The 26,149-nt window shown below is 57.4% G+C and overlaps 1 protein-coding gene across 1 annotated transcript; it reads right to left on the bottom strand.

Annotated features, from left to right (window-relative positions):
• Nucleotides 1-1,173: 1,173 nt before the first annotated feature.
• IQGAP3 (IQ motif containing GTPase activating protein 3) lies at nt 1,174-26,149 on the bottom strand. The gene is made up of 34 exons (XM_038768509.1): nt 26,131-26,149; nt 21,880-21,973; nt 20,332-20,488; nt 20,154-20,231; nt 19,618-19,694; nt 18,196-18,263; nt 17,964-18,073; nt 17,539-17,787; nt 17,268-17,431; nt 15,007-15,128; nt 14,736-14,896; nt 14,217-14,392; nt 13,796-14,094; nt 13,514-13,659; nt 13,246-13,419; nt 12,999-13,082; nt 12,693-12,764; nt 12,442-12,511; nt 12,084-12,283; nt 10,515-10,667; nt 10,267-10,430; nt 9,162-9,386; nt 8,841-8,981; nt 8,665-8,746; nt 8,300-8,535; nt 8,005-8,137; nt 7,807-7,909; nt 4,634-4,775; nt 3,842-3,929; nt 3,548-3,751; nt 2,552-2,724; nt 2,335-2,436; nt 2,110-2,218; nt 1,174-1,331 (listed from the first exon to the last, which is right to left on the bottom strand). The coding sequence occupies exons 1-34, from the start codon at nt 26,147-26,149 to the stop codon at nt 1,218-1,220; spliced, it is 4,689 nt and encodes a 1,562-aa protein (XP_038624437.1). The 3' UTR covers nt 1,174-1,217.

The following is a 26,149-nucleotide window of genomic DNA, read 5'->3' as shown; positions in this document are numbered from 1 at the left end:
GACAACCTGATTACCTTGTAGCCTCCCCAGCGCTTAGAACAGTGCTTTGCACATAGTAAGCGCTTAATAAATGCCATCATCATTATTATTATTATTAATAATAATGGCATTTATTAAGCGCTTACTATGTGCAAAGCACTGTTCTAAGCACTCCACTTCTCTGTGCCTCAGTTCCCTCATCTGTAAAATGTTGATTACGACTGTGAGCCCCATGTGGGACAACCTGATCACCTTGTAACCTCCCCAGCGCTTAGAACAGTGCTTTGCACATAGTAAGTGCTTAATAAATGTCATTATTATTATTATTCCATATGAATGAAATGATTGAGGATGTCTGGAGGGATGGGAGGGATCCTACGGCTGTCAGATAGGGATTGTGGGCCCCGTCCCCTCAAGGCTCCGTGCGTTCCTTGCTCTCAAGAGGAAGGGTGGGAATTTCCCAGGATGCTTCTAGGACCATCCAAATCCCCGCTATCTTCCACTCTAAAGTGGGTCCCTAATTAGCCCCGACCCGAACCCTGTTCCCCGCTGCTGTCTGCCCTCCATCCTTCCCACTGCAGCCTCCTCTTTTCCCCCAGCAGATGCTGAGGTTGCCGTGGCGGCTGTGGTGGTTGCCGTGGCGACGCTGGGTTGCCACGGCGACCGCAATCTCGCCGCGTGGGCTGCGGGGAGGAAAGGCCCACAAGCCCTGGGGACCGAAAGGATGTTCTGGGAGTGAGGAGGAGGTGGCGGGGGGGGGGGGGGGGGGGGTCCTCGGCCTGCCAAGGCAGGAGTGTGGGAGACCCGGGACGGGACGAAGAGGCGGGGGCTGGGGTGAAGGGTCGATTTTATTTTCCTGGATTGGAGGAGGGAGAAACAAGCGGGTGGGAAAAGGGCTGGCCGACCTGCCCCCGACACCCACGGCGGGGGCCGAGGGGGTGGGATCTGGGGGCGAATAAGTGTGTGTGTGTCTGTCGGGAGATATATGCTTGTACATATTTATTACTCTATTTTACTTGTACATATCTATTCTATTTAATTTTGTTAGTATGGTTTTGTTCTCCATCTCCCCCTTTTAGACCGTGAGCCCACTGTTGGGTAGGGACTGTCTCTAGATGTTGCCAACTTGGACTTCCCAAGCGCTTAAGTCCAGTGCTCTGCACACAGTAAGCGCTCAATAAATACGATTGATGATGATGATGGGGGGGGGTAGCCCCCTTCCGCCCCCCGCCGCCCCCTCACTTCTTGCAGAACTTCCTGTCGAGGAGGAAGAGGAGAAGGTTCACGTTGACTGTCGCCCTGTGGAACAACTTCATGACAGCAACCCCCTCATATTGCAGCTGCAGCAGGTCCTGGGGAAATAATAATAATAATAATAATCAGCATTTGTTAAGCGCTTACTATGTGCAAAGCACCGTTCTAAGCGCTGGGGAGGATACAGGGTGATCACGTTGTCCCACGTGGGGCTCACAGTCTCCATCCCCGTATTCCGGATGAGGGAACTGAGGCCCAGAGAAGTTAAGTGACTTGCCCAAGCTCACACAGCTGACATGTGGTGGAGTCGGGATTCGAACCCATCCCCCTCTCCATCCCCCCCATCTTACCTCCTTCCCTTCCCCACAGCACCTGTATATATGTATATATGTTTGTACATATTTATTACTCTATTTATTTATTTTATTTGTACATATCTATTCCATTTATTTTATTTTGTTAGTATGTTTGGTTTTGTTCTCTGTCTCCCCCTTTTAGACTGTGAGCCCACTGTTGGGTAGGGACTGTCTCTACATGTTGCAATTTGTACTTCCCGAGCGCTTAGTACAGTGCTCTGCACATAGTAAGCGCTCAATAAAAACAATTGATGATGATGATGACCTCCGACTCCAAAGCCCGGGCTCTTTCCACTGAGCCCCGCTGCTTCTCAGGAGGGGGTGGGCTCGGACCCGAGTCCTGACCAGAATCAATCAATCATATTTATTGAGCGCTTACTATGTGCAGAGCACTGGACTAAGCGCTTGGGAAGTACAAATTGGCAACACATAGAGACAGTCCCTACCCAACAGTGGGAAAGGAAAAGGGCTTCGTGGGAAAAGCCCCGCCCGCAGTCCAACCCTCGTGGGCTCCCGGCACCTGGTAGTTAAGTTGGAACTGCTCCATCTCGACGCCCATGAACCGGGCGGAGACCTCGAACTGTCCCGCCCGGACCCCCGGAGCGATGTCGAAGATCACGTTGCGGAGCCTGGCGGGACGGAGGGACCGGCTGCCGCACCGCCACCCACCCGGGCCTCCCCCCAGCCCTACCTCGCGTCCCTCCCGCTGTGGGCCCAGCCGGTGCCCCCCGCCCCCCGCGCTCACTGTTGGGGCGGGAGTCCCTCGATGCCCAGCAAGACCCCCTTGTCCAGGAGCCGCATGGCCGTGTAGCGCACGGGTGACGGGGCCTTCCCTTTCCCCGGGCACCTGTAGCGGGAGGACACCGGCATGGGGTTGGGGTGGGTCTCCCCTCGCCGACCACCCTGGTTCAGGTGGCGGCGGGGAAAGGGAGCGGGGGGCTTCGGGTGGTCCCAGCCCAGACCTGTCCCCGCCGCTGGCCGCCAGCCCGCCCAGGCACGTCCGGAGGTACTGGCCATAGTAGTCCAGCTGCTCCTCGTGGAAGGCCGCCTTGGCCTCCAGGGCCCGCAGGGCCGCCCGCAGCTTGGCCAGCTCCATCCGCACCCGCTGTCGGGCCCCGTGCTGCTGCCGGATGTCCTGAGGACCGGGAAGGGGGGGGGTTTCGAGGTCATCCACCCCGTGGTGGGACGGCGGCTTCAAGGACCCCCCGAGGGGAGACCGCTCTCCCCCTTCTATAACATTTGTTGGCATTTGTTAAGCGCTTACTACGTGCCAAGCACTGTTCTAAGCACTTGCGGGGGATACAGAGTGATCCGGTTGTCCCACGTGGGGCTCACGGTCTTAATCCCCATTTTACAGATGGGGGAACCGAGGCTCAGAGAAGTGAAGTGACTTGCCCAAGGTCACACAGCAGACGTGGTTTTGTTCTCTGCCTCCCCCTTTTAGACTGTGAGCCCACTGTTGGGTAGGGACCGTCTCTAGATGGTGCCAACTTGGACTTCCCAAGCGATTAGTGCTCTGCACACAGTAAGCGCTCAATAAATACGATTGATGATGATGTGGCGGAGCTGAGATTCAAACCCATGACCTCTGACTCCAAAGCCCTTGCTCTTTCCACCGAGCCACGCTGCTTCTAGACTGTGAGCCCACTGTCGGGTAGGGACCGTCTCTGTTTGTTGCCAACTTGGACTTCCCAAGCGCTTAGTACAGTGTTCTGCACACAGTAAGCGCTCAATAAATATGATTGAATGAATGAATAAATACGACTGAATGAATGAATGAGGGCACTCCATGGGGAGAATGGTTTCAGGGGCTCCCTTTGGGGGAAAGGGGCACTGTTTCAAGAGCACCCCTGGGGGAGAGGGGAAAAGCGGGTTCAAGGGCACCCCAGAGAGGGGGTTGTCGAGCTCCACCCCCTGCCCGACAGTTGTGTGTCCCCCCCAACCCGGTGGCCCCCGACCTTAGCCATCTCGTCCACGATGCCCTGGTAGCCTTCGGCCGGGGCCAGCACCCCCAGCCCCTCCAGTCGCCGCAGGTCCCGGGCAAGACGGCGTTTCTTCTCCTGCAGGGTGAGCAGGGGCGGGCGGAGGTCGCGACCCCTCGGGCCGGGGGTCCGCAGCTCCTGCTCGCGGCGGCGGAGCTGCAGGCGATGGTGGGCGTCCTCCTGGGGGTCGGCAGGAGGGGAAGGTGAAGCCGGGGCGGGCCGAGGAGCCGCGAGACCCCAGGCCCGCCCGGAGCGGGGGGAGCCCCTCACCTGCGCCTGGGACGGCGGGAGGGCCAGGACCTCGGGGACGGTGTCCCCCGCCTGGAACTCGATCACGTCGGCCAACATCTGCTTCGCGCTGCGACGGAGATCAATCAATCAATCAATCAATCAATCGTATTTATTGAGCGCTTACTATGTGCAGGGCACTGTACTAAGCGCTTGGGAAGTACAAATTGGCAACACGTAGAGACAGTCCCTACCCAACAGTGGGCTCACAGTCTAAAAGGGGGAGACAGAGAACAGAACCAAAAACATACCAAAAAAATAAAATAAATAGGATAGAAATGTACAAGTAAAATAAATAAATAGAGTAATAAATATGTACAACCGTATATACATATATACAGGTGCTGTGGGGAAGGGAAGGAGGTAAGATGGGGGGATGGAGAGGGGGACGAGGGGGAGAGGAAGGAAGGGGCTCAGTGTGGGAAGGCCTCCTGGAGGAGGTGAGCTCTCAGCAGGGCCTTGAAGGGAGGAAGAGAGCTAGCTTGGCGGAGGGGCAGAGGGATTGGGGGCATTCCGGGCCCGGGGGTCGACGGCGGGACAGGCGAGAACGAGGTACAGTGAGGAGATTAGCGGTGGAGGAGCGGAGGTTGAGGATTAGCGGTGGAGGACCGGACGGAGATCCGGTCGGTCGGTCGGTGGCTCGGGGAGGGCACCCCGGGCAGCCTCCCGCCCCGGCCGGGCGAGCGGCTGGTGGGATGTGGCTCGGGCCCGGGACGGGGGGAGTCCTGTCTGCCCCAGAGGGGGTGCGGAGGGGCGGCCTCCACCTTCACCCACCTCAGCAACAGGCTCCCGGCGGCGGCCTGGTCCGTGTCAGCCTCGGCGGCGGCGGCGGCGACGGCATCGGCTGGCTTTGCGGTCAGCGTCAGGGAGATCTCCAGCTGGTCCAGCTGGCCGCCATCGGTTTCCTCGGCCACCCCTGGACGGTGGGAGGGAAAAACGCTGGGCCGGGCGGGCGGGGCCGGGAGCTCCGGCTCCCATGGCTCCGAGCTGGACCCCGGGAGCGTTGGGCACCGGGGGGGAAGAGGGCAGAGGGCAGAGGACCGGCCCGCCAGCCTGGGGGTACGGGTGCCAGCCGGGGGAAGGGAGCACTTCTTCCAGTTCTGCCTGGCCGTCAGCTGACAGGCCTTTTAGACTGTGAGCCCACTGTTGGGTAGGGACTGTCTCTATATGTTGCCAATTTGTACTTCCCAAGCGCTTAGTACAGTGCTCTGCACATAGTAAGCGCTCAATAAATATGATTGATGATGATGATGATGATGATGATGATGATGGCATTTATTAAGCGCTTACTATGTGCAAAGCACTGTTCTAAGCGCTGGGGAGGATACAAGGTCATCAGGTTGTCCCACAGGGGGCTTCCAGTCTTCATCCCCATTTTACAGATGAGGTAACAGGCGCAGAGAATAATAATAATAATAATAATAATGATGATGATGGCATTTATTAAGCGCTTACTATGTGCAAAGCACTGGGGAGGATTCAAGGTAATCGGGTTGTCCCACAGGGGGTTTACAGTCTTAATCCCCATTTTACAGATGAGGTAACTGTGGCGCACAGAATAATAATAATAATAATGATGGCATTTATTAAGCGCTTACTATCTGCAAAGCACTGTTCTAAGCGCTGGAGAGGATACAAGGTCATCAGGTTGTCCCACAGGGGGCTTAGAGTCTTCATCCCCATTTTACAGATGAGGGAAGAGGCGCAGAGAATAATAATAATAATGATGATGATGATGGCATTTATTAAGTGCTTACTATGTGCAAAGCACCGTTCTAAGCGCTGGGGAGGATACAAGGTGATCAGGTTGTCCCACGGGGGCTCACAGTCTTCATCCCCATTTTACAGATGAGGTAACAGGCGCAGAGAATAATAATAATAATAATGATGGCATTTATTAAGCGCTTACTATGTGCAAAGAGCACTGTTCTAAGCGCTGGGGAGGATACAAGGTGATCGGGTTGTCCCACAGGAGGGCTCACAGTCTTCATCCCCATTTTACAGATGAGGTAACTGTGGCGCAGAGAATAATAATAATAATAATGATGGCATTTATTAAGCGCTTACTATGTGCAAAGCACTGTTCTAAGCACTGGGGAGGATACAAGGTGATCAGGTTGTCCCACGGAGGGCTCACAGTCTTCATCCCCATTTTACAGATGAGGTAACTGAGATCCAGAGACTGGGGAGGCCCTTCCTCCGCGGATAATCTCCGCCCAGACCCCCTGCTCGGACCCCTGAATGGCCTCGCCTTTCATTCATTCAATCGTATTTATTGAGCGCTTACTGTGTGCAGAGCACTGGACTAAGCGCTTGGGAAGTCCAAGTTGGCAACATCTAGAGACGGTCCCTACCCGACAGTGGGCTCACAATCAATCAATCGTATTTATTGAGCGCTTATTGTGTGCAGAGCACTGTACTACGCGCAGCTCGGACTGAAATTTACCTATTCCTATTAATCTCTGTCTCAATCAATCAATCAGTCGTATTTATTGAGCGCTTACTGTGTGCAGAGCACTGTACTAAGCGCTTGTCTCACCCTCCAGACTGTAAGCTTGTTGTGGGCAGGTAACGCGTCTGTTTATTGTTGCATCGCGCTCTCCAGAGCGTTTAATCCAGTGCTCTGCACACAGTAAGCGCTCGATAAATACGATCGAACAAATGAATGACGAGGGTCTCTGGGGACATTCATTCAATCATATTTATTGAGCACTTACTGTGTGCAGAGCACTGTACTAAGCGCTTGGGTTGGCCCGGTGGGAGGGGGGCCGGGGGCTTCCCTTCAAAGCCCTACTGAGAGCTCACCTCCTCCAGGAGGCCTTCCCAGACTGAGCCCCCTCCTTCCTCTCCCCCTCCCCATCCCCTCTGCCTTACCTGTATATATGTATATATGTTTGTATGTATTTATTACTCTATTTTACTTGTACATATTTATTCTATTTATTTTATTTTGTTAATATGATTTGTTTTGTTCTCTGTCTCCCCCTTCTAGACTGTGAGCCCGCTGTTGGGTAGGGACCATCTCTATACGTTGCCAACATGTACTTCCCAAGCGCTTAGTCCAGTGCTCTGCACACAGTAAGTGCTCGATAAATACGACTGAATGAATGAATGAATGAATAGTAAGCGCTCGATAAATACGACTGAACAAATGAATGACGAGGGTCTCTGGGGATGGGGCTCTCTGGGGACAGGCCTCTTTGGGATCAGGTGCCTCTGAGACCAAGGGTCTCTGTTTATTGAGCGCTTACTGTGTCCCAGACTGAGCCCCTTCCTTCCTCTCCCCCTCGTCCCCCTCTCCATCCCCCCCATCTTACCTCCTTCCCTTCCCTACAGCACCTGTATATATGGATAGATGTTTGTACAGATTTATTACTCTATTTATTTATTTTACTTGTACAGATCTATTCTATTTATTTTATTTTGGTAGTAAGTTTGGTTCTGTTCTCTGTCTCCCCCTTTTAGACTGTGAGCCCACTGTTGGGTAGGGACCGTCTCTATGTGTTGCCAACTTGGACTTCCCAAGCGCTTAGTCCAGTGCCCTGCACACAGTAAGCACTCAATAAATACGATTGATGAGGATGATATGTTGCCAACTTGTACTTCCCAAGCGCTTAGTCCAGTGCTCTGCACACAGTAAGCGCTCAATAAATACGATTGATGATGAATAGGGGGTCTCTGGGACCAGTCTGCCAGGCCCTCGGACCCAGCCCTGACGGAGAACTAAAACAGTGGCTGGAGGCACTGTCAATGAGCCCCCCCGGGGCCACTCTGTCAGGATAACGGCCCTCCCTCCTCCCCCCCCATCAACATACACACTCCCCCAGCCCCCCTCCCCCCCGGGGCCAACCCAAGCGCTTAGTACAGTGCTCTGCACACAGTAAGTGCTCAATAAATACGATTGAATGAATGAACCCAGTCCCCCCAGCCCCTCTGTGGCCCGGTACCTAGCAGAGCTGTGATGGAGGGCACCTCCCCCAGGTCTTCGAGGAGCCCACGCAGCGGGTCCCTGGGGTCCGGGGCGACGGAGTCCCGGTGTGCCAGCAGTAGCTGCCCGGACATGAGGGGTGCCAGTCAGAGGCCGCACGGGCACGCCCTCTCCCCCAGGGCCCCGGGCAGCGGAGGGGGAGCATCCCCGTCCTCACCTTGTGGATGTTGACCAGCTCCCCGGCCGTGAGGTAGACCACAGGCCGGGCCACGGACACCAGCTCCGCGTACTCATCGACGCCAAAGCGCGCTTCTGGCTCCTGGACGCGGCACACCCTGCCCACCAGCTTCCTGCAGGGGTGAGGGAGCCCCAGGGAGCCCCAGGGGCAAGTCCCGCATTGGCTATTTCGGGAGGAAAAGCCTCCTCACCCCCCGCTTTTCCGCGACAGGCCCGAGGGAGGAGAAGAGGGGGGATTAGGGGAAGAAGGGGAAAGCAGGAGGGTTGCCGGAGACCTGAACTGGTGGTGTCCCTCCGTCAGGAAGTCGTTGAGCGGCTGGAGGTGACTGCAGCTAGGCCCGGGCCAGGTCTGGCCACTGGCCGCCCGCTGCAGCAGCTGGGCCACGGCGCCGAGGTGACGCCGCTGGTCCAGGGTCAGGGCCCCTCCGGCCACCAGGTCCACCACGTCAAAGGCGTCCGGGGCCACCACGGCCGGGTTCAGGAAGCGGTAGTACAGGACGTGGCTCACCACCTGCTCCGGGCCGGGCGGACGGAGGGATGCCCCCGAAGCCAGGCTGTGAGATCCAACACCCTCGCCAGGGCGAGAGGGAGGGCTACACCTGCCCCTCCTCACGCCCACCCCCTCCTCCCCCGGCCCCACCTTCCAGATCTCGGCCTCGGCGTCGGGGAATTTCTCAGCCAGACTCGTCCTCAGGACCTTGGCCACGTAGCGCATCCCGTACCTCGGGGGGAGGAAGACGAGGTCAGCGCCGCCCGCTTCCTCGGGCCGCCCCCCCCCCCCCCCAACCCCTCCCACCCCCGTCCCGGGCAACGCACGGGATCCCATCCGCGGAGGCGGTGATGGCAGCCGAGAAGCGCGAGGCCGAGGCGACGAGGCTGCAGATGGCCGCATCCAGCTGCTGCCGGACCTCGGGGTGGCTGAGGGCCTCGTCGGGGCCGACGTCGTAGGGCAGGGCGCTGCGGGCAAGAACGGGGGACGGGAACGACGAGACGGATGGGGGAGGGCAGCACCACAACCCAGGGGGCACGGGCTGACCGGAGTTTCCTCCTCCACCCTCCGCGCCCTCTGGGGTTAACGTCACCCTAGGGCGGTGGGGGGGCTCCTCTCTGGCCCCCCCGTTTTGCCCCCCTGCTCACCTCTTCTTCCCGGTCTGAGCCTCGGTGCGGTTGACCCAGGCCTTGTAGACGTCTACGGGGTCCGTGCGGACAGCGGGGGCCGGGTCTCGCAGGACGTCCCGGACGGGACCCTCCAGGATGGCCCGCAGCGCGCCCGTCCCGGGCCCCCGCCGGTAGAAGCTGACCACCAGGCGGATGACCGGCGGGTTCCCCGTCACGATGTCGCGGGGCCGGTCCACTCGGGCCCTGGGGGGGTGGGAGTACGGACGAGGAGGACGGTGGCTCCCCCGGCCTGCCCGGGCTCGGCCCTTGGGCCGGTTGACCGCGTCCCGGGTGATCCGTGTCCTCGGTTCTCCTCGCCTGGGTTATCCGTGCCCGGCTCTGCCCACGCTCCGGCTTTTCCACGTCCTGGCAGATGGGGGATCCCTACCGGGTTCCTTCTTCACTCACCCTCCCCACTTTAGCCAGAGAATGGCTTTTGGGATGATCCGTGGTTGTCAGTCATCTGCCCCCCGTCCCCAGCTCTCAGCGCAAACAACGGGGCCTCGGGCAGGGCCACCCCACCTTGCCAGGGGTCAGCCGGTCCTTCAGGATGAGAATCCCACCCCCCGACCCCGGGTGGGGGGGTCTGCGAGGAAGAGCGAGACAGGACCCGGCCCTCACACTTTGCTCCTCTAACACTAACCTTCTTGCCATCCCTCCACCTCGTCTATCTCGCCGCCGACCTCTCGCCCACGTCCCGCCTCTGGCCCGGAATTCCCTCCCTCCTCATAGCCGACGGAGAATTCCTCTCCCACTTCAAAGTCACTTTGAAGGCCCTTCTCCTCCAAGAGGCCTTCCCTGACTGCGCCCTCCTTTCCTCTTCTCCCGCTCCCTTCTGCATCGCCCGACTTACTCCTTTTATTCATCCCGCTCTTAGCCCCACAGCACGTATGTCCATATCTATCTTATATTGATTTCTATACGTGTCCATCTCTCCCTCTAGACTGTGAACTCGCTGTGGGCAGGGAATGTATCCGTTTATCGTTGTACTGTCCTCTCCCAAGCGCTTAGTCCGGTGCTCCGCACGTGGTAAGCGATCGACTGACTGCCTGCCCCCCGGCCCACCCTCGGGGCCGAGTCCCACCTGATCTCCTCCTGCAGGGCCGCCCGGAAGAGCTGCAGCAGCAGGTAGGCGTCCCGCCGGCCACACGCGTAGTTGAACAGGGAGAACACCACCGGCTCCAGGAGGCGGCTCGCCCGGGTCGGGGGCATCTGCGCGATGAGCCTCGCTAGGTAGGTGGGATGGGTCTGCCCGGGGGAGAGGGGTGGCGCCGGGTCAGACCCCCGGGGGACCCCGGCCCGGCCCCCCCCACCCCCCGACCCGCGACCCACCTGCAGCAGGTAGAACAGGTGCTGGTAGGCTTCCAGCTGGTGCCGCTTCTCCCGGGTCAGAGACTTGAGCCCCTCGGGCCGGCCGGGCCCCAGCAAGGCTGCCAGCCGCTCCCTGTTCCCCCGCGTCAGCCTCCGGCACTGCGATGCCACCTCCTGTGGGTGCCCGGCGAGCCCGGGGGGTGGGAGGTGGGTCAGATGGGGGGGCGGGAGGGGACTGAGAGGTCAACTGCCGGGCTGGACGGGCGCCATCTGCTCCCAGCCCTGTCCCGAGGGATGGTTTGGACGCGGCTGCCGGGAGGCCTGCCTGTGCCACAATCACGCCCGCTGTGACCCTGGCACTGGCCACGGCCTCTGTGTCCAAGGCTACACCAGGGAACGGTGAGAGGGGACCCTTCTGGGGGGGGTGGGACCCCAAATCTGGGGGTCCTTGGGGTGGGGAGTCCCGCAGGGTTTCATTCATTCATTCAATCGTATTTATTGAGCACTTACTGTGTGCAGAGCACTGTACTAAGCGCTCTGGGACGTACAAGTTGGCAACATATAGAGACGGTCCCTACTCAACAGTGGGCTCACAGTCAGTCAGTTTCACAGCCCCATCGCCCCGGCCCGCTGCCCAACCCTAGGCCTGGGACTCAGAAGGCCCCGGGTTCTAATCCCTGCTCTGCCACTCATCCGCTGTGTGACCTTGGACGAGTCACTTCACTTCTGTTACCTCATGTGGAAAATGGGGATGGAGACTGAGCCCCCTTTTTCCTCTCCTCCTCCCCATCCCCCCGTCTTACCTCCTTCCCCTCCCCACAGCACCTGCATATATGCTTGTACAGATTCATCACTCTATTTTACTTGTACATATTTCCTATTCCATTTATTTTATTAATGAATATTAAGCTCTTAGTACAGTGCTCTGCACATAGTAAGCGCTCAATAAATATGATTGATGATGATGATGATGATGTGCATCGAGCTTTATTTCTATTTATTCTGACGACTTGACACCCGTCCACATGTTTTGTTTTGTCGTCTGTCTCCCCCTTCTAGACTGTGAGCCCACTGTTGGGTAGGGACCGTCTCTATCCGTTGCCAACTTGGACTTCCCAAGCACTTAGCCACATCACATCAATCGTATTTATTGAGCGCTTACTGTGTGCAGACACTGGACTAAGCACTTGGGAAGTACAAGTTGGCAACATATAGAGACAGTCCCTACCCAACAGTGGGCTCACAGTCTAAAAGGGGGAGACAGAGAACAGAACCAAACATACTAACAAAATAAAATAGAATAGTTATGTAGTCCAGTGCTCTGCACACAGTAAGCGCTCACTAAATACGATTGAGTGAATGAAATGAATGAACTGCAATCTGACTGGGGGCGGGACGGGAGTTGAGAGGTCATCTGCGGTGTGGCCCAGTTTGGGAGGTGGGGAGGGAATCAATCAATTGTACTTATTGAGCGCTTACTGTGTGCAGAGCACTGGACTAAGCGCTTGGGAAGTCCAAGTTGGCAACATATAGAGACAGTCCCGACCCAACAGTGGGCTCACAGTCTAGAAGGGGGAGCCGAGAGGTCACCTGCAGCGTGGCCCGGCTGCGGACCAGCAGGCCGATCTGGACGTCCAGGAGGTCGAGGTCTCGCTCCAGGGCGCGGTTGGCCCGGACCCTGCGGCTCAGCTCCGCCTGTAGCCGGCCCAGCTCCGCCCGCTCCTCCCGACCCCGGCTCAGACGCCCGGCGAAGCGGCGCACCACGCGCAGCGGCGGGTGAGGGGCCCGCACTGGGAGGCCCCGGACACGCGCCCATCAACTCACGTGGCCCACCGCCCTCGACGCGGCCCGCCCGCCGTCCTCGGATCCCCGGGAGCGGACGCGGGGGACCGGGTGGGGGTCCCGGATCGCGGGGTGGGGGGGGTGTCGGTTCGGCCGCCGGACTCACGCAGCAAGTGGTAGTCGCTCTGCGCCTTCCAAGCCCGGACGCGCGCTTGGATCTTCACGACGGCGGCCACCTGCCGGCACGAGGGCCCCGTGGGACACGGCGCATCCACGGGACCCGGTGCGCACGGGCCACGGCACGCACGGGTCACGCCACCGGCCCGAATGCCGCCCCCGGGACGGGCACGGCCCGTGCGGGGCCGCGGGGGCAGGGTCGCGGTGCGGTGGGGAAGGGGAGAGGCTCCCACAGCTTACGTTTTTTTGGAAATGCCTCTGTCGCTCTCTGTATCGTCTCTGCACCCTCCACCGGCGCACCCAGGCCTGGATCTGCAGGACGGGCAGGGCGGCGTCCCCATCCCACCTGGGCTGGGCCAGCCTTGCCCGGGGGCTGTAGGCCCTCAAGCAATTGTGGCCCAAACCCTAACCCGAGGGACAGGGCTGCTGGACGTGTGAAGGAGGGTGGGGCGAGGGCGTGGCAGGGGATGCCGAGCGGGCCGCAGGACCGTGAGCGGGGCACGGGACGGCGGACAGGGAGCGGGAAGTCGGTCGGGAAGCGCTCACCCGGATGACAGCTGCCGCGTTCTTCCGGAGAAACACCAGTCGCTCCCCAAATGCTCGCCGCTGTCTGTATCCGCGCCAGCAGGACTGTGGAGTGGGGAGGCTGTGGGATGGGGAGGCCGGGATACTGGGGACGCCGAGGGGCGGGGAGGCTGTGTGGCCAGGAGGCCGTGGGGCCAGGAAGCCGAGGACCGGGAGCAGTGTGGATAGACGGAGTTGGTGGGAGCGGGTGAGTGGAGCGTTCCCTCACCTGAATGCGGACGGCGGCATCCCAACGCCGTGCCCGCAGCTGACGCAGACGCGCGGCGAAGGTGCGCCTGACGAGGCAGCCCCTGAGCCGCGCCTGCAGTCGCACCACCAGCTCCTCCTGGGCCGCCCACAGTCGCCGCCGCCCCAGCCCCTCGGCCACCGCGCTGACCGCGCCCTGCGGGCAAGGGGGTGCCGGGGGCTCAGAGGGGACGCGGCCCGGCGGCCGGGCCCCCGGGTCCCCTCCCGGGTCCCGCCCTCTCCCCCGGTACCTGGATCTCCCGGCGGGTGAGCGGGGCCGGGGGTGGGACGGGGGCCGGGGCGGGGGGCGGCGCCCAGGACCCCTCCAGCGTCCGCAGCTGCAGGTAGAAGGCCGAACCGTCCCGGAGCCGGTGCTGGACCCACGGGCTTTCACGCCCTGGGAGGGCGGGCCAGGGGTGGACACGAAAGACAGACAAGGCGTCAAGGAGCCCTTCCCCTGCCCACTCTCCTCCTCCCCGCCACCCACTACCGCCAACCGCCGCCCACCCTCCTCCTCCCCAGCCGGCCACTACCTGGGGTCCGCTTCCCGGTCAGGAGAGCGGTCAGTCGCTGCTGGTAGCCCGCAGCCCCGGCCGCCTGGACCCCACGCAGGCCCACGGCAGGGCAGCCCAGGGCCCGCAGCAACGCCGGCTCCGGCCCACCCGCCCGGACCGCCCGCTCGATGGCCGCCACGGCCAGCACCTCTGAGGCCCGGGGGACGCGCAGAGACACGGGAGGGGGAGAGGACACGGACCCGACGTGGACGGTGAGAAAGCGGGGGCAAAAATGGGAGACAGACATGGGGGGGAAACAGCTCTCAGACTCACTGCTACTGCAGAGAAAGGACATAGGCGCGTCACCCCCACCCCGACGCCCACCCCTACCATCTGATTTTTTCCTCAGGGGAGGTCCGGGCAGGGGCTTGGGGAGTGGCAGCCTCGAGGCAGGGGAGACGGGAGGTGGCCCTCGAACTCACCCCCGTGGGCAGCCTCGGTGTCCTCGTTGGCCCGGGCCACGACTTGACCGATCTCGTCCAGCGTCAGCGCGGCGTCGGCACCCGCAGCCTGGGGGAAGGGGGCCGGGCCGGAGCGGGAGCTGTACCGCCGGGATGGGGGAGGGTGCAGGCCGGGCTGGGGAAGGGGTTGTGCCCCAGGGATGGGGCCTTGAGGATTTGAGGTTCGGGTTGGAATAGGGAAGCCAAGTCAGTCCTCAGGGGTGCGGGGAATACAGCGGAGGAGGGCACGGGAGCCGCGGGGGGTCCGGGATGGGGAGGGGGGACCCGGGGTGGATGGGGACACCAGGAGTGTCTCCCCCTTTTAGATTGTGAGCCCACTGTTGGGTAGGGACTGTCTCTATATGTTGCCAATTTGTACTTCCCAAGCGCTTAGTACAGTGCTCTGCACATAGTAAGCGCTCAATAAATACGATTGATGATGATGAGTGAGGAGGGACCGGGGAGTGTGGGGGTGGCACCTTGCCCGCCTGGGCGGCAGCCAGCAAATAATGGTAGCGGGCGGCTGCGTCGGAGCGGATGACGGGGTGCAGGCGGGCGGGGGGCAGGAGCAGGGCACGGAGGGTCTCGGCCGGGTCATCCCGCCGCAGCGCCGCGTTGATGATGCTGACGGCAGCGGCTTCTGTAGGGGCGAGGCAGGACGGCGAGTGGCACGGGCCGGTCGGGCCCCCGGGCCCCCCGCAGCCCCCAGGCCCCCCACCCCGGGTGCCCCCGGCCCCCGGCCTCACTCACGGCCTTCGGCCTCCGCCCGGGCCTGCATGTTGACCCGGCCCACGCAGTCTTGCAGCTCATTCCAGCACAGGAAGCCCCCGGCCCCCCGGGACTCCTTCAGCCGCAGCAAGGCCTCGAAGTAGCTGAGAGCGTAGAGGGGGATGATGATGATGCCGACGATGGCATTTGTCAAGCGCCTACTATGTGCGAGGCACTGTACTAAGCGCGGCTTGGACTCAGTCCCCGTCCCACATGGGGCTCCCGGTCTTAATCCCCACTTTACAGATGAGGAAACTGAGGCCCGGAGAAGTGAAGTGACTTGCCCATGGTCACGCAGCGGACGAGTGGCTGAGCTGGGATTCGAACCCAGGTCTCTCCGACTCCCAGGCCTGGGTTCTAGCTACTAGGGCCGGGGAGAGGGGCTGGGGAGAGGAGTCAGCGCTCCCCGTCCGATCTCTACGTCCCTGCTGGGGAGTCATTCATTCATTCACTCATTCATTCAATCGTATTTATTGAGCGCTTACTGTGTGCAGAGCACTGGACTAAGCGCTTGGGAAGTCCAAGTCGGCAACATAGAGAGACGGTCCCTACCCAATAACAGGCTCACAGTCCCTACGTGTTGACAACTTGTACTTCCCAAGCGCTTAGTACAGTGCTCTGCACACAGTGAGCGCTCAATAAATACGATTGATTGATAGAAGGGGGAGACAGACAACAAAACAAAACATGGAGATGGGTGTCCCAATCGTCAGAACAAATAGAATTAAAGCTATATTCATTCATTCATCCATTCAATTGTATTTATTGAGCGCTTACTGAGTGCAGAGCACTGGACTAAATGCTTGGGGAGTGCAAGTCAGCAACAATGCACGTCGTTAACAAAATAAATAGGATAGTAAATATGTACAAGTAAAATAGAGTAATAAATCTGTGCAAATATATACAAGTGCTGTGGGGAAGGGAAGGAGGTAGGGCGATGGTGGGGATGGGGAGGAGGAGAGGAAAAAGGGGGCTCAGTCTGGGAAAGCCTCCTGTAATAATAATGATAATAATGATGATGATGGCATTTGTTAAGCGCTTACTACGTGCAGACTTCTAGATTGTGAGCCCACTGTTGGGTAGGGACCGTCTCTATGTGTTGCCAACTTGTACTTCCCAAGCGCTTAGTACAGTGCTCTGCACACAGTAAGCGCTCAGTCATCATCACCATCATCAATCATATTTATTGAGCGCTTACTATGTGCAGAGCACTGTACTAAGCGCTTGGGAAGTACAAATTGGCAACATCTAGAGACAGTCCCTACCCAACAGTGGGCTCACAGTCTAAAAGGGGGAGACAGAGAACAAAACCAAACATACTAACAAAATAAAATAAATAGAATAGATATGCACAAGTAAAATAAATTAATAAATAGAGTAATAAATATGTACAAACATCTATCCATATATACAGGTGCTCTGGGGAAGGGAAGGAGGTAAGATGGAGAGGGGGACGAGGGGGAGAGGAAGGAAGGGGCTCAGTCTGGGAAGGCCTCTTGGAGGAGGTGAGCTCTCAGCAGGGCCTTGAAGGGAGGAAGAGAGCTAGCTTGGCGGATGGAGAAGTTAAGTGACGTGCCCAAAGTCGCACAGCTGACAATTGGAGGAGTCGGGATTTGAACCCGTGACCTCTGACTCCAGAGTCCGTGCTCTTCCCACTGAGCCACGCAGCTTACCAATAATAATAATAATAATGATAATATAATAATAATAATAATGATGATGGCATTTGTTAAGCGCTTACTATGTGCAGACTTCTAGACTGTGAGCCCACTGTTGGGTAGGGACCGTCTCTATATGTTGCCAACTTGTACTTCCCAAGCGCTTAGTACAGTGCTCTGCACACAGTAAGCGCTCAATAAATACGATTGATTGATTGCTTGCAGAGCACTGTTCTAAGCGCTGAGGGGGGATACAAGTTGTCCCACGGGGGGCTCACAGTCTTCAACTCCATTTTACAGATGAGGTAGCTGAGGCTCAGAGGTCACACAGCAGACACGTGGCGGAGTCGGCATTCGAACCCATGCCAACTTGTACTTCCCAAGCGCTTAGTCCAGTGCTCTGCACACAGTAAGCGCTCAATAAATACGATTGATGATGATGATGACCTCCGACTCCAAAGCCCGTGCTCTTTCCACTGAGCCACGCTGCTGTACTTCCCAAGCACTTACTTGGTGCAGCGCCCTGCCCGCAGTAAGCGGTCGGAGGAGCGGGCCCCCTTCCCCGCCCCGCCGCCCCGCGCTCACCGCTGGGCGTTCTCCCCTCGGACCTCGGCCAGGCCGGCGGCGGCGGCGGCGCCCAGGGAGTCCCCCACGGCCCCGGCGTCCCCGGCGTCCAGCGCCGCGTTGACCAGGGCCACGGCCGAGAGCATCTCCACGGCCACGAACAGCTCCTCGGGCCCCAGCTCCTCCTGGTGAGAGATGCCCGGGCGGGCGGGCGGGCGGGCGGGTGGGCCGTCAGGGTCCCGCCGAGGCCCACGCCCTCCCCGCGCCGCGCCCGGCCGGCCCTCGCGCTCACCCCGGGCCGCCGCCTCTGCAGGGCCCGCAGCTCCCGCTGGTACAGGGGGGCGGCCGACGGGACGACGGGCGGCAGGCGGGCGGCCGGGCTCCGCAGCTCGCGCAGGGTCTCCTCGGGCCGCCCGCGCCGGACGGCGGCGTTGACGCGGCCCGCGGCCCGCAGCGCTGCGGGTGAGGAGCCGCGCCTCAGCCGCGGGGGCCGGCGCTGAGCGGGCAGCCCCCACACCGTGTGACCGTGGGTGACGGACACCTGGGCATACGCGGGGCACGGGGAGGGACCCCCCACACACCCACACATGCCAAGCACGGACGGGGACCAGACTGGGCAACGCCCGGGGAGGGTCGAAGCCCACGGGCTGAGCATTCCTAGATGGAGGCGCCACAGGTAGCCGGACAGATGGATCTCCCGCCTCCCCGGGTACCGGCCGCCTGCTGCCCCGTTGTCTCCCCGGCCAAGAGGTCGGCGATGCCACCGAACGCCGGCAGCTGCAGCCCTTGTCGGTCCAGCTCCGATCTGACGCTGCTCAGCTCCTCCCCTGCAAGGCAGCCGTCCGTCAGCTCGCCCCCGCCGCGACTTTCCGGGCACCGGTGAGGGCAGAGAGGCGGACAGTCCAGACTCCGGGGGCGGAAAGCGGGGGGACGCGGGAGCCCAACTCACTGGTGAACCTCAGCTGGCCGTCCAGGTCCAGGATCTGCGGGGCCAGGCCCAGATGGAACAGGTACAGGCTGCGGGGGCCGGGCCGGAGAGCCAAGCGTTGGGGAGGGGGAGAAAGGGACAGGTCAGTTGCTCACGCTGCCCTGCCCAGTGCCCCACCTCTTCTATGTTGCCAACTTGTACTTCCCAAGCGCTTAGTACAGTGCTCTGCACACAGTAAGTGCTCAATAAATATGATTGATTGATTCTAGACCGTGAGCCCGCTGTTGGGTAGGGACCGTCTCTATATGCTGCCACCTTGGACTTCCCAAGCGCACACAGTAAGCACTCAATAAATACGACTGATTGATTCTAGACCGTGAGCCCGCTGTCGGGTAGGGACCGTCTCTATATGCTGCCAACTTGGACTTCCCAAGCGCACACAGTAAGCGCTCAATAAATACGATTGATTGATTCTAGACCATAAGCCCGCTGTTGGGTAGGGACCGTCTCTATATGCTGCCAACTTGGACTTCCCAAGCGCACACAGTGAGCGCTCAATAAATACGATTGATTGATTCTAGACCGTGAGCCCGCTGTTGGGTAGGGACCGTCTCTATGTGTTGCCAACTTGGACTTCCCAAGCGCACACAGTAAGCGCTCAATAAATACAATTGATTGATTCTAGACCGTGAGCCTGCTGTTGGGTAGGGACCATCTCTATATGCTGCCAACTTGGACTTCCCAAGCGCACACAGTAAGCTCTCAATAAATACGATTGATTGATTCTAGACCGTGAGCCCGCTGTTGGGTAGGGACCGTCTCTATGTGTTGCCAACTTGGACTTCCCAAGCGCACACAGTAAGCGCTCAATAAATACGATTGATTGATTCTAGACTGTGAGCCCGCTGTTGGGTAGGGACCGTCTCTATATGTTGGCAACTTGGACTTGCCAAGCGCATACAGTAAGCGCTCAATAAATACGATTGATTGATTCTAGACCGTGAGCCCGCTGTTGGGTAGGGACCGTCTCTATATGCTGCCACCTTGGACTTCCCAAGCGCACACAGTAAGCACTCAATAAATACGATTGATTGATTCTAGACCGTGAGCCCGCTGTTGGGTAGGGACCGTCTCTATATGTTGCCACCTTGGACTTCCCAAGTGCACACAGGAAGCGCTCAATAAATACAATTGAATGAATGAATGGTGGAGACAGTAAACAACCCCCTGCCCACCCCCACCCCATGACCCATCTTGGCCCAGGGAGACAATAAACCCCCCATTGCCCACCTCCACCCGACGCTCCACCTTGTCACGTGGTGACAGTTAATAACCCCCCGTCCACCCCCACCCCCATCTTGTAATGTGGAGACATTAAATAATTCCCTGCCCACCCCCACCCCGGCACGTGGAAACAGTAAACGACTCCTGGTCCAAGCCCACCTCAGCGCGTGGAGACAGTACACAACCCGAGGGAGATTCTTGCCATCGTACACATCCGTGGTCTCTGGGTAGAAGATCTGTGGGGAGGGGAGAAGAGGGATGGTCAGAGCCCTGGCCCGGTTGCCAACTTGTACTTCCCAAGCGCTTAGTACAGTGCTCTGCACACAGTAAGTGCTCAATAAATATGATTGATGATGATGGCCCACTCCCAGGGCAACACTGCCCACCTCCAGGGGAATTCTGGCCACCCCAGGGGAACGCTGACCACCCCCGGGGGAACTCTGCCCACGGAGGGGAATACTGACCAGCCGGGGAACACTAACCCAGCTCGGAGGAAACTTTCCCGTCCAAGTTCCTATCGGGGAGGCTTCTACACTGAGAGCCCGCTGTCGACGTCTCTGGGAGTCAGAAGGACCTGGGTTCTAATCCCAGTTCCGCCACGCGTGACCGTGGGCAAGTCATTTCGCTTCTCTGTGCCTCAGTTCCCTCATCTGGAAAATGGGGCCGCAGACCGGGGGGGGGGCGGGGAGGGTTACCGAGGGGAGGCCGAGGGTCTCCATGGCGCCGCGCCAGAAGTTGATGTTGTCCGTGTGGCGGAAATGCAGCCCGGAGGCCTGGGGGAGAGTCGGGGCAGGCGTCCGCTGGGGGCCGGGAGGGGTCCCCCCCCCCCCCCCAGCTGCCCCCCGCGGCCCGGCCGCCCCCCGGCCCCCTCACCTTGTAGCGGGTCTGGTCGGCGTCGTAGATGCGGGCCGGGGGCGCGGCGTCGGGGGCCAGCAGGCTGCCCAGCCGCGCCAGGACCACCCCGTTGCGCAGGCTCCGCTCCAGCTCCAGCGCAGGGGGCAGGCGCTCCCCCAGGCACGACTCCAGCCAGCTGCGGGGCCGCCGGGGGGACGGGTCCGGAGGGCCACCGACGTTCGGGGGGCGCGGGGGGCGGGGGGACCAACAGGGCAGAGAAGGGACCAGATCGGGGAGGGATAGAGGGGGACAACAGGGGGTTGGGAAGGACAGCGCAAGTCACCCACCATCCCCCCGTGCCCGGCCCTGAGGTGGTCCTCGTGTCTCTCCCCACTTCAATCCATACTTCACGCCGCTGCCCGGATTGTCTTTGTCCAGAAACGCTCTGGGCATGTTACTCCCCTCCTCAAAAATCTCCAGTGGCTACCAATCAATCTGCGCATCGGGCAGAAACTCCTCACCCTGGGCTTCCAGGCTGTCCATCCATCCCCTCGCCCCCTCCTACCTCCCCTCCCTCCTCTCCTTCTCCAGCCCAGCCCGCACCCTCCGCTCCTCTGCCGCTGATCTCCTCCCCGTACCTCGCTCTCGCCTGTCCCGCCATCGACCCCGGGCCCACGTCATCCCCCGGGCCTGGAATGCCCCCAATCCCTCTGCCCAGCCGCCCAGCTAGCTCTCTTCCTCCCTTCAAGGCCCTACTGAGAGCTCACCTCCTCCAGGAGGCCTTCCCAGACTGAGCCCCTTCCTTCCTCTCCCCCCTTGCCCCCCTCTCCATCCCCCCATCTTACCTCCTTCCCTTCCCCACAGCACCTGTATATATGTTTGTACATATTTATTATTCTATTTATTTATTTATTTTACTTGTACATATCTATCCTATTCATTTTATTTTGTTAGCATGTTTGGTTTTGTTCTCTGTCTCCCCCTTTTAGACTGTGAGCCCGCTGTTGGGTAGGGACTGTCTCTCTATATTGCCAACTTGTACTTCCCAAGTGCTTAGTCCAGTGCTCTGCACACAGTAAGCGCTCAATAAATACGATTGATGATGATGATTTAGTACTCTATTTATTTATTTATTTTACTTGTACATATCTATTCTATTCATTTTATTTTGTTAGCATGTTTGGTTTTGCTCTTCGTCTCCCCCTTTTAGACTGTGAGCCCACCTGTTGGGTAGGAACTGTATATGTTGCCAACTTGTACTTCCCAAGTGCTTAGTCCAGTGCTCTGCACACAGTAAGCGCTCAATAAATACGATTGATGATGATGATTTAGTACTCTATTTATTTATTTATTTTACTTGTACATATCTATTCTATTCATTTTATTTTGTTAGCATGTTTGGTTTTGCTCTTCGTCTCCCCCTTTTAGACTGTGAGCCCACCTGTTGGGTAGGGACTGTCCCTCTATGTTGCCAACTTGGACTTCCCAAGCGCTTAGTCCGGTGCTCTGCACACAGTAAGCGCTCAATAAATACAATTGATCGATTGATTGACTGGTCTGCGAACCCTCACCCCCCGCCCCACCTACCGCTTTGCCTCCTCCAGACGGCACAGATACTGGTAGACCACCGTCTCCCGTCGCTGCGCATCCATCTCGTCCGCCGTCGGACGCTCCGCTGCGCCTAGGAGAGGGGAGGGAGGCGGGAGGTTGGGGTGGGGACCCCCCACCCCAGGGCCCCACTCCCCTCATCCCCTCCCCACCTTGGGTGCAGAGGGGTCCTCACTAGTCCCCTCTTCCACCCCCAACACGACTTTTAGATTAGGAGCCCCACGCGGGGCAAGGACTCCGTCCGACCCAAGTAACCAACTGGTACCTTCCCCAGCGCTTAGAACAGTGTTTGGCATAGATTAAGCGCTGTACACGACAATAATAATAATAATGATGGCATTTATTAAGCGTTTACTATGTGCAAAGCACTGTTCTAAGCGCTGGGGAGGTTACAAGGTGATCGGGTTGTCATCATCATCATCAATCGTATTTATTGAGCGCTTACTATGTGCACAGCACTGTACTAAGCGCTTGGGAAGTACAAATTGGCAACAGTTTGTCCCACGGGGGGCTCACAGTCTTCATCCCCATTTTCCAGATGAGGTCACTGAGGCCCAGAGAAGTTAAGTGACTTGCCCAGAGTCACACAGCTGACAAGTGGGGGAGCCGGGATTCGAACCCATGACCTCTGACTCCAAAGCCCGGGCTCTTTCCACTGAGCCATGCTGCTCCTCAACAATAACAACAATATTAATAATAACACTATAACAATATAATATTATTATATTAATATATTACACTAATATATTACATTATAAATTAATATAATAATATTAATAATATTATTATATTAATATATTACACTAATATATTCTAGATTAATATATTAATACAATAATATTATTAATAATATTATAACAACAATAATAGAAATTCCCACCTTCCCATCCACACCCTGTACTCCCCCAGGCTTTCCCATCACTGTAGACGACACTACCACCCTCCACCCCAACCCCATTTTCCTCTCAATCTCTAGATGGCAAACTCCCCATGGGCAGGGATCGCGGCCACCTACTGCACCGCAGTCCCCCAAGCGCTCTTTCCAAACTAAGCAGAGGCCACGACTGTTTGGTCTCAGCGATCCATAACCGCAGCATTAATAATAATAATGACGATGATGGCATTTCTTAAGCGCTTACTCTTTGCAAAGCACAGTTCTAAGCGCCGGGGAGGTTACTGGGTGATCAGGTTGTCCCACGGGGGGGCTCGCAGTCTTAATCCCCATTTTCCAGATGAGGGAACTGAGGCGCAGAGAAGCAAAGTGACTTGCCCAAAGTCACCCAGCTGACAACTGGCGGAGCCGGGATTTGAACCCACGACCTCTGACTCCAAAGCCCGGGCTCTTTCCACTGAGCCACGCTGCTTCTCTGCACTCAACTTACCTCTCTCATTCAACCCATCTATTTCACCCGGCGCCGAATCCCGTCAGTTCGACTTTCGCGACTTCTCTAGACGCCACCTTTTCCTCTCCAAACTGCCACCCACCCTGATCCCAGGATTTGCCCTACCCTCATCATCATCAATCGTATTTATTGAGCGCTTACTATGTGCAGAGCACTGTACTAAGCGCTTGGGAAGTCCAAATTGGCAACATCTAGAGACAGTCCCTACCCAACAGTGGGCTCACAGTCTAAAAGGGGGAGACAGGGAACAAAACCAAACAGACTAACAAAATAAAATAAATAGAATAGATATGTACAAGTAAAATAAATAGAGTAATAAATATGTACAAACATATATACATATATACAGGTATATACATCCTATCCCACCTGGATTCTTGCATCAGCCCCCTCGCTGACCTTCCCGCCTCCCGTCTCTGCCCACTCCAGTTTGTCCTTCATTCTGCTTTTAGTCTTTTTAGACTGTGAGCCCACTGTTGGGTAGGGACCGTCTCTATATGTTGCCAATTTGTACTTCCCAAGCGCTTAGTACAGTGCTCTGCACATAGTAAGCGCTCAATAAATACGATCGATGATGATGATTCTGCTGCCCGGATCATTTTTTCCGTAAAAAAAAGTTCAATTCACCGCTGCCCCCTCCTCAAGACGCTCCCATGGTTCCTTCGAACAGAAACTCCGCACCGTCGGCTATAAAGCGCTCAGTGGAAAGAGCTTTGGAGTCGGGGGTTGTGGGTTCCAATCCCGGCTCCGCCGCTTGTCAGCTGTGTGACTTTGGGCAAGTCGCTTAACTTTTCCGGGCCTCGGTGACCTCATCTGGAAAATGGGGATTAAGACTGTGAGCCCCCCGTGGGACAACCTCATCACTTTGTATTTCCCCCCAGTGCTTATAATAATAATAATAATGGCATTTATTATGCGCTTACTATGTGCAAAGCACTGTTCTAAGCGCTGGGGAGGTTACAAGAGAAGCAGCGTGGCTCAGTGGAAGGAGCCCGGGCTTTGGAGTCAGAGGTCATGGGTTCAAACCCCGGCTCCGCCAATTGTCAGCTGTGTGACTTTGGGCAAGTCACTTCACTTCTCTGGGCCTCAGTTGCCTCATCTGTAAAATGGGGATTAAGACTGTGAGCCCCACAGGGGACAACCTGATCACCTTGTAACCTCCCCAGCGCTTAGAACAGTGCTTTGTGCATAGTAAGCGCTTAATAAATGCCATCATTATTATTATAAGGTGATAGGGTTGTCCCACGGGGGGCTCACAGTCTTCATCCCCATTTTACAGATGAGGTCACTGAGGCACAGAAAAGTGAAGTGACTTGCCCAAAATCACACAGCTGACAGTTGGCAGAGCCAGGATTTGAACCCATGACCTCTGACTCCAAAGCCCGGGCTCTTTCCACTGAGCCACGCTGCTTCTCGGGTTTATAGCCTGGGCTTGGGAGTCAGAGGTCGTGGGTTTTAATCCCGGCTCCGCCACTTTCATTCATTCAATCGTATTTATTGAGCGCTTACTGTGTGCAGAGCACTGCACTAAGCGCTTGGGAAGTACAAGTTGGCAACATATAGAGACGGTCCCTACCCAACAGTGGGCTTGTCAGCTGTGTGATTTTGGGCAAGTCACTTCACTTCTCTGGGCCTCAGTTCTCTCATCTGTAAAATGGGGATTAAGACTGAGCGCCCCATGGGACAACCTGATCACCTTGTAACCTCCCCAGCGCTTAGAACAGTGCTTTGCACATAGTAAGCGCTTAATAAATGCCATCATTAAGAGAGTTGGCAGAAACGTTCACTGCCCACGACGCGCTGACGGCCTTGGAAAGGAGGGAGGGAATCTAAGTCAATAATTTAGATGCTCTGCACACAGTAAGCGCTCAATAAATACAATTGATTGATTGAATAATAATAATAATGATGATGGCATTCGTTAAGCGCTTAGTTGACAAATACGCACATAAGCTGTGGGGTTGAGGGTGGGGCGAATATCACATGTCCAAGAGTCACGGATCCAAGTGCACTGTCATGATTTTTATTACTATTAATGATAATAGTAACTGGCAGTGCAGGATTAGAACCCAGGTTTTTTTGACTCGTGGTCCACTTTTTGACTCTCTTTCCACCAGGGATTGCTGCTTCTTTGTATCCCCAACTTGTACTTCCCAAGCGCTTAGTCCAGTGCTCTGCACACAGTAAGCGCTCAATAAATACGATTGATGATGATGAATGAGGAATTGATTGATTGATTGCTCCCCCCGGCCGAAATATCAGCCCCCTCCTCCCCCAGCACTGCGCGGCCAGAGCCCGGGCTTGGGAGGCAGAGGCCCTGGGTTCTAATTCCGCCTCCGCCCCTTGTCAGCTGTGTGACTTCGGGCAAATCACTTCAGTCCTCTGGGCCTCAGTGACCTCATCTGTAAAATGGGGATTAAGACTGTGAGCCCCACCTGGTCGCTCTATGTTGCCGACTTGTACTTCCCAAGCGCTTAGTACAGTGCTCTACACCCAGCAAGTGTTCAATAAAAACGACTTTGCTTACCTCCTCCATCTTACCTCCTTCCCTTCCCCACAGCACCTGTATATGTTTGTACATATTTATTACTCTATTTATTTATTTATTTTACCAGTACATATCTATTCTATTTATTTTATTTTGTTAGTATGTTTGGTTTTGTTCTCTGTCTCCCCCTTTTAGACTGTGAGCCCGCTGTTGGGTAGGGACCGTCTCTAGATGTTGCCGACTTGGACTTCCCAAGCGCTTCGTCCAGTGCTCTGCACACAGTAAGCGCTCAATAAATACGATTGATTGATTGATTGATTGATTGATTGATTGACTCACAGGCGGCGCCCCCGTCCAT

The sequence above is a fragment of the Tachyglossus aculeatus genome, chromosome Y4, assembly GCF_015852505.1.
Source record: "Tachyglossus aculeatus isolate mTacAcu1 chromosome Y4, mTacAcu1.pri, whole genome shotgun sequence".
Taxonomy (NCBI): Eukaryota; Metazoa; Chordata; class Mammalia; order Monotremata; family Tachyglossidae; genus Tachyglossus; species Tachyglossus aculeatus.
This window is presented reverse-complemented; position numbering and strand designations above follow the sequence as displayed.

Coding starts and splice junctions, on each gene's coding strand:
- IQGAP3 (XM_038768509.1), bottom strand. Junction 17,788..17,963: donor AGACAACGGGGCAGCAGGCG/GCCGGTACCCGG, acceptor GCGTATGCCCAG/GTGTCCGTCACCCACGGTCA. Junction 13,660..13,795: donor GACCGGGAAGCGGACCCCAG/GTAGTGGCCGGC, acceptor CCGCCCTCCCAG/GGCGTGAAAGCCCGTGGGTC.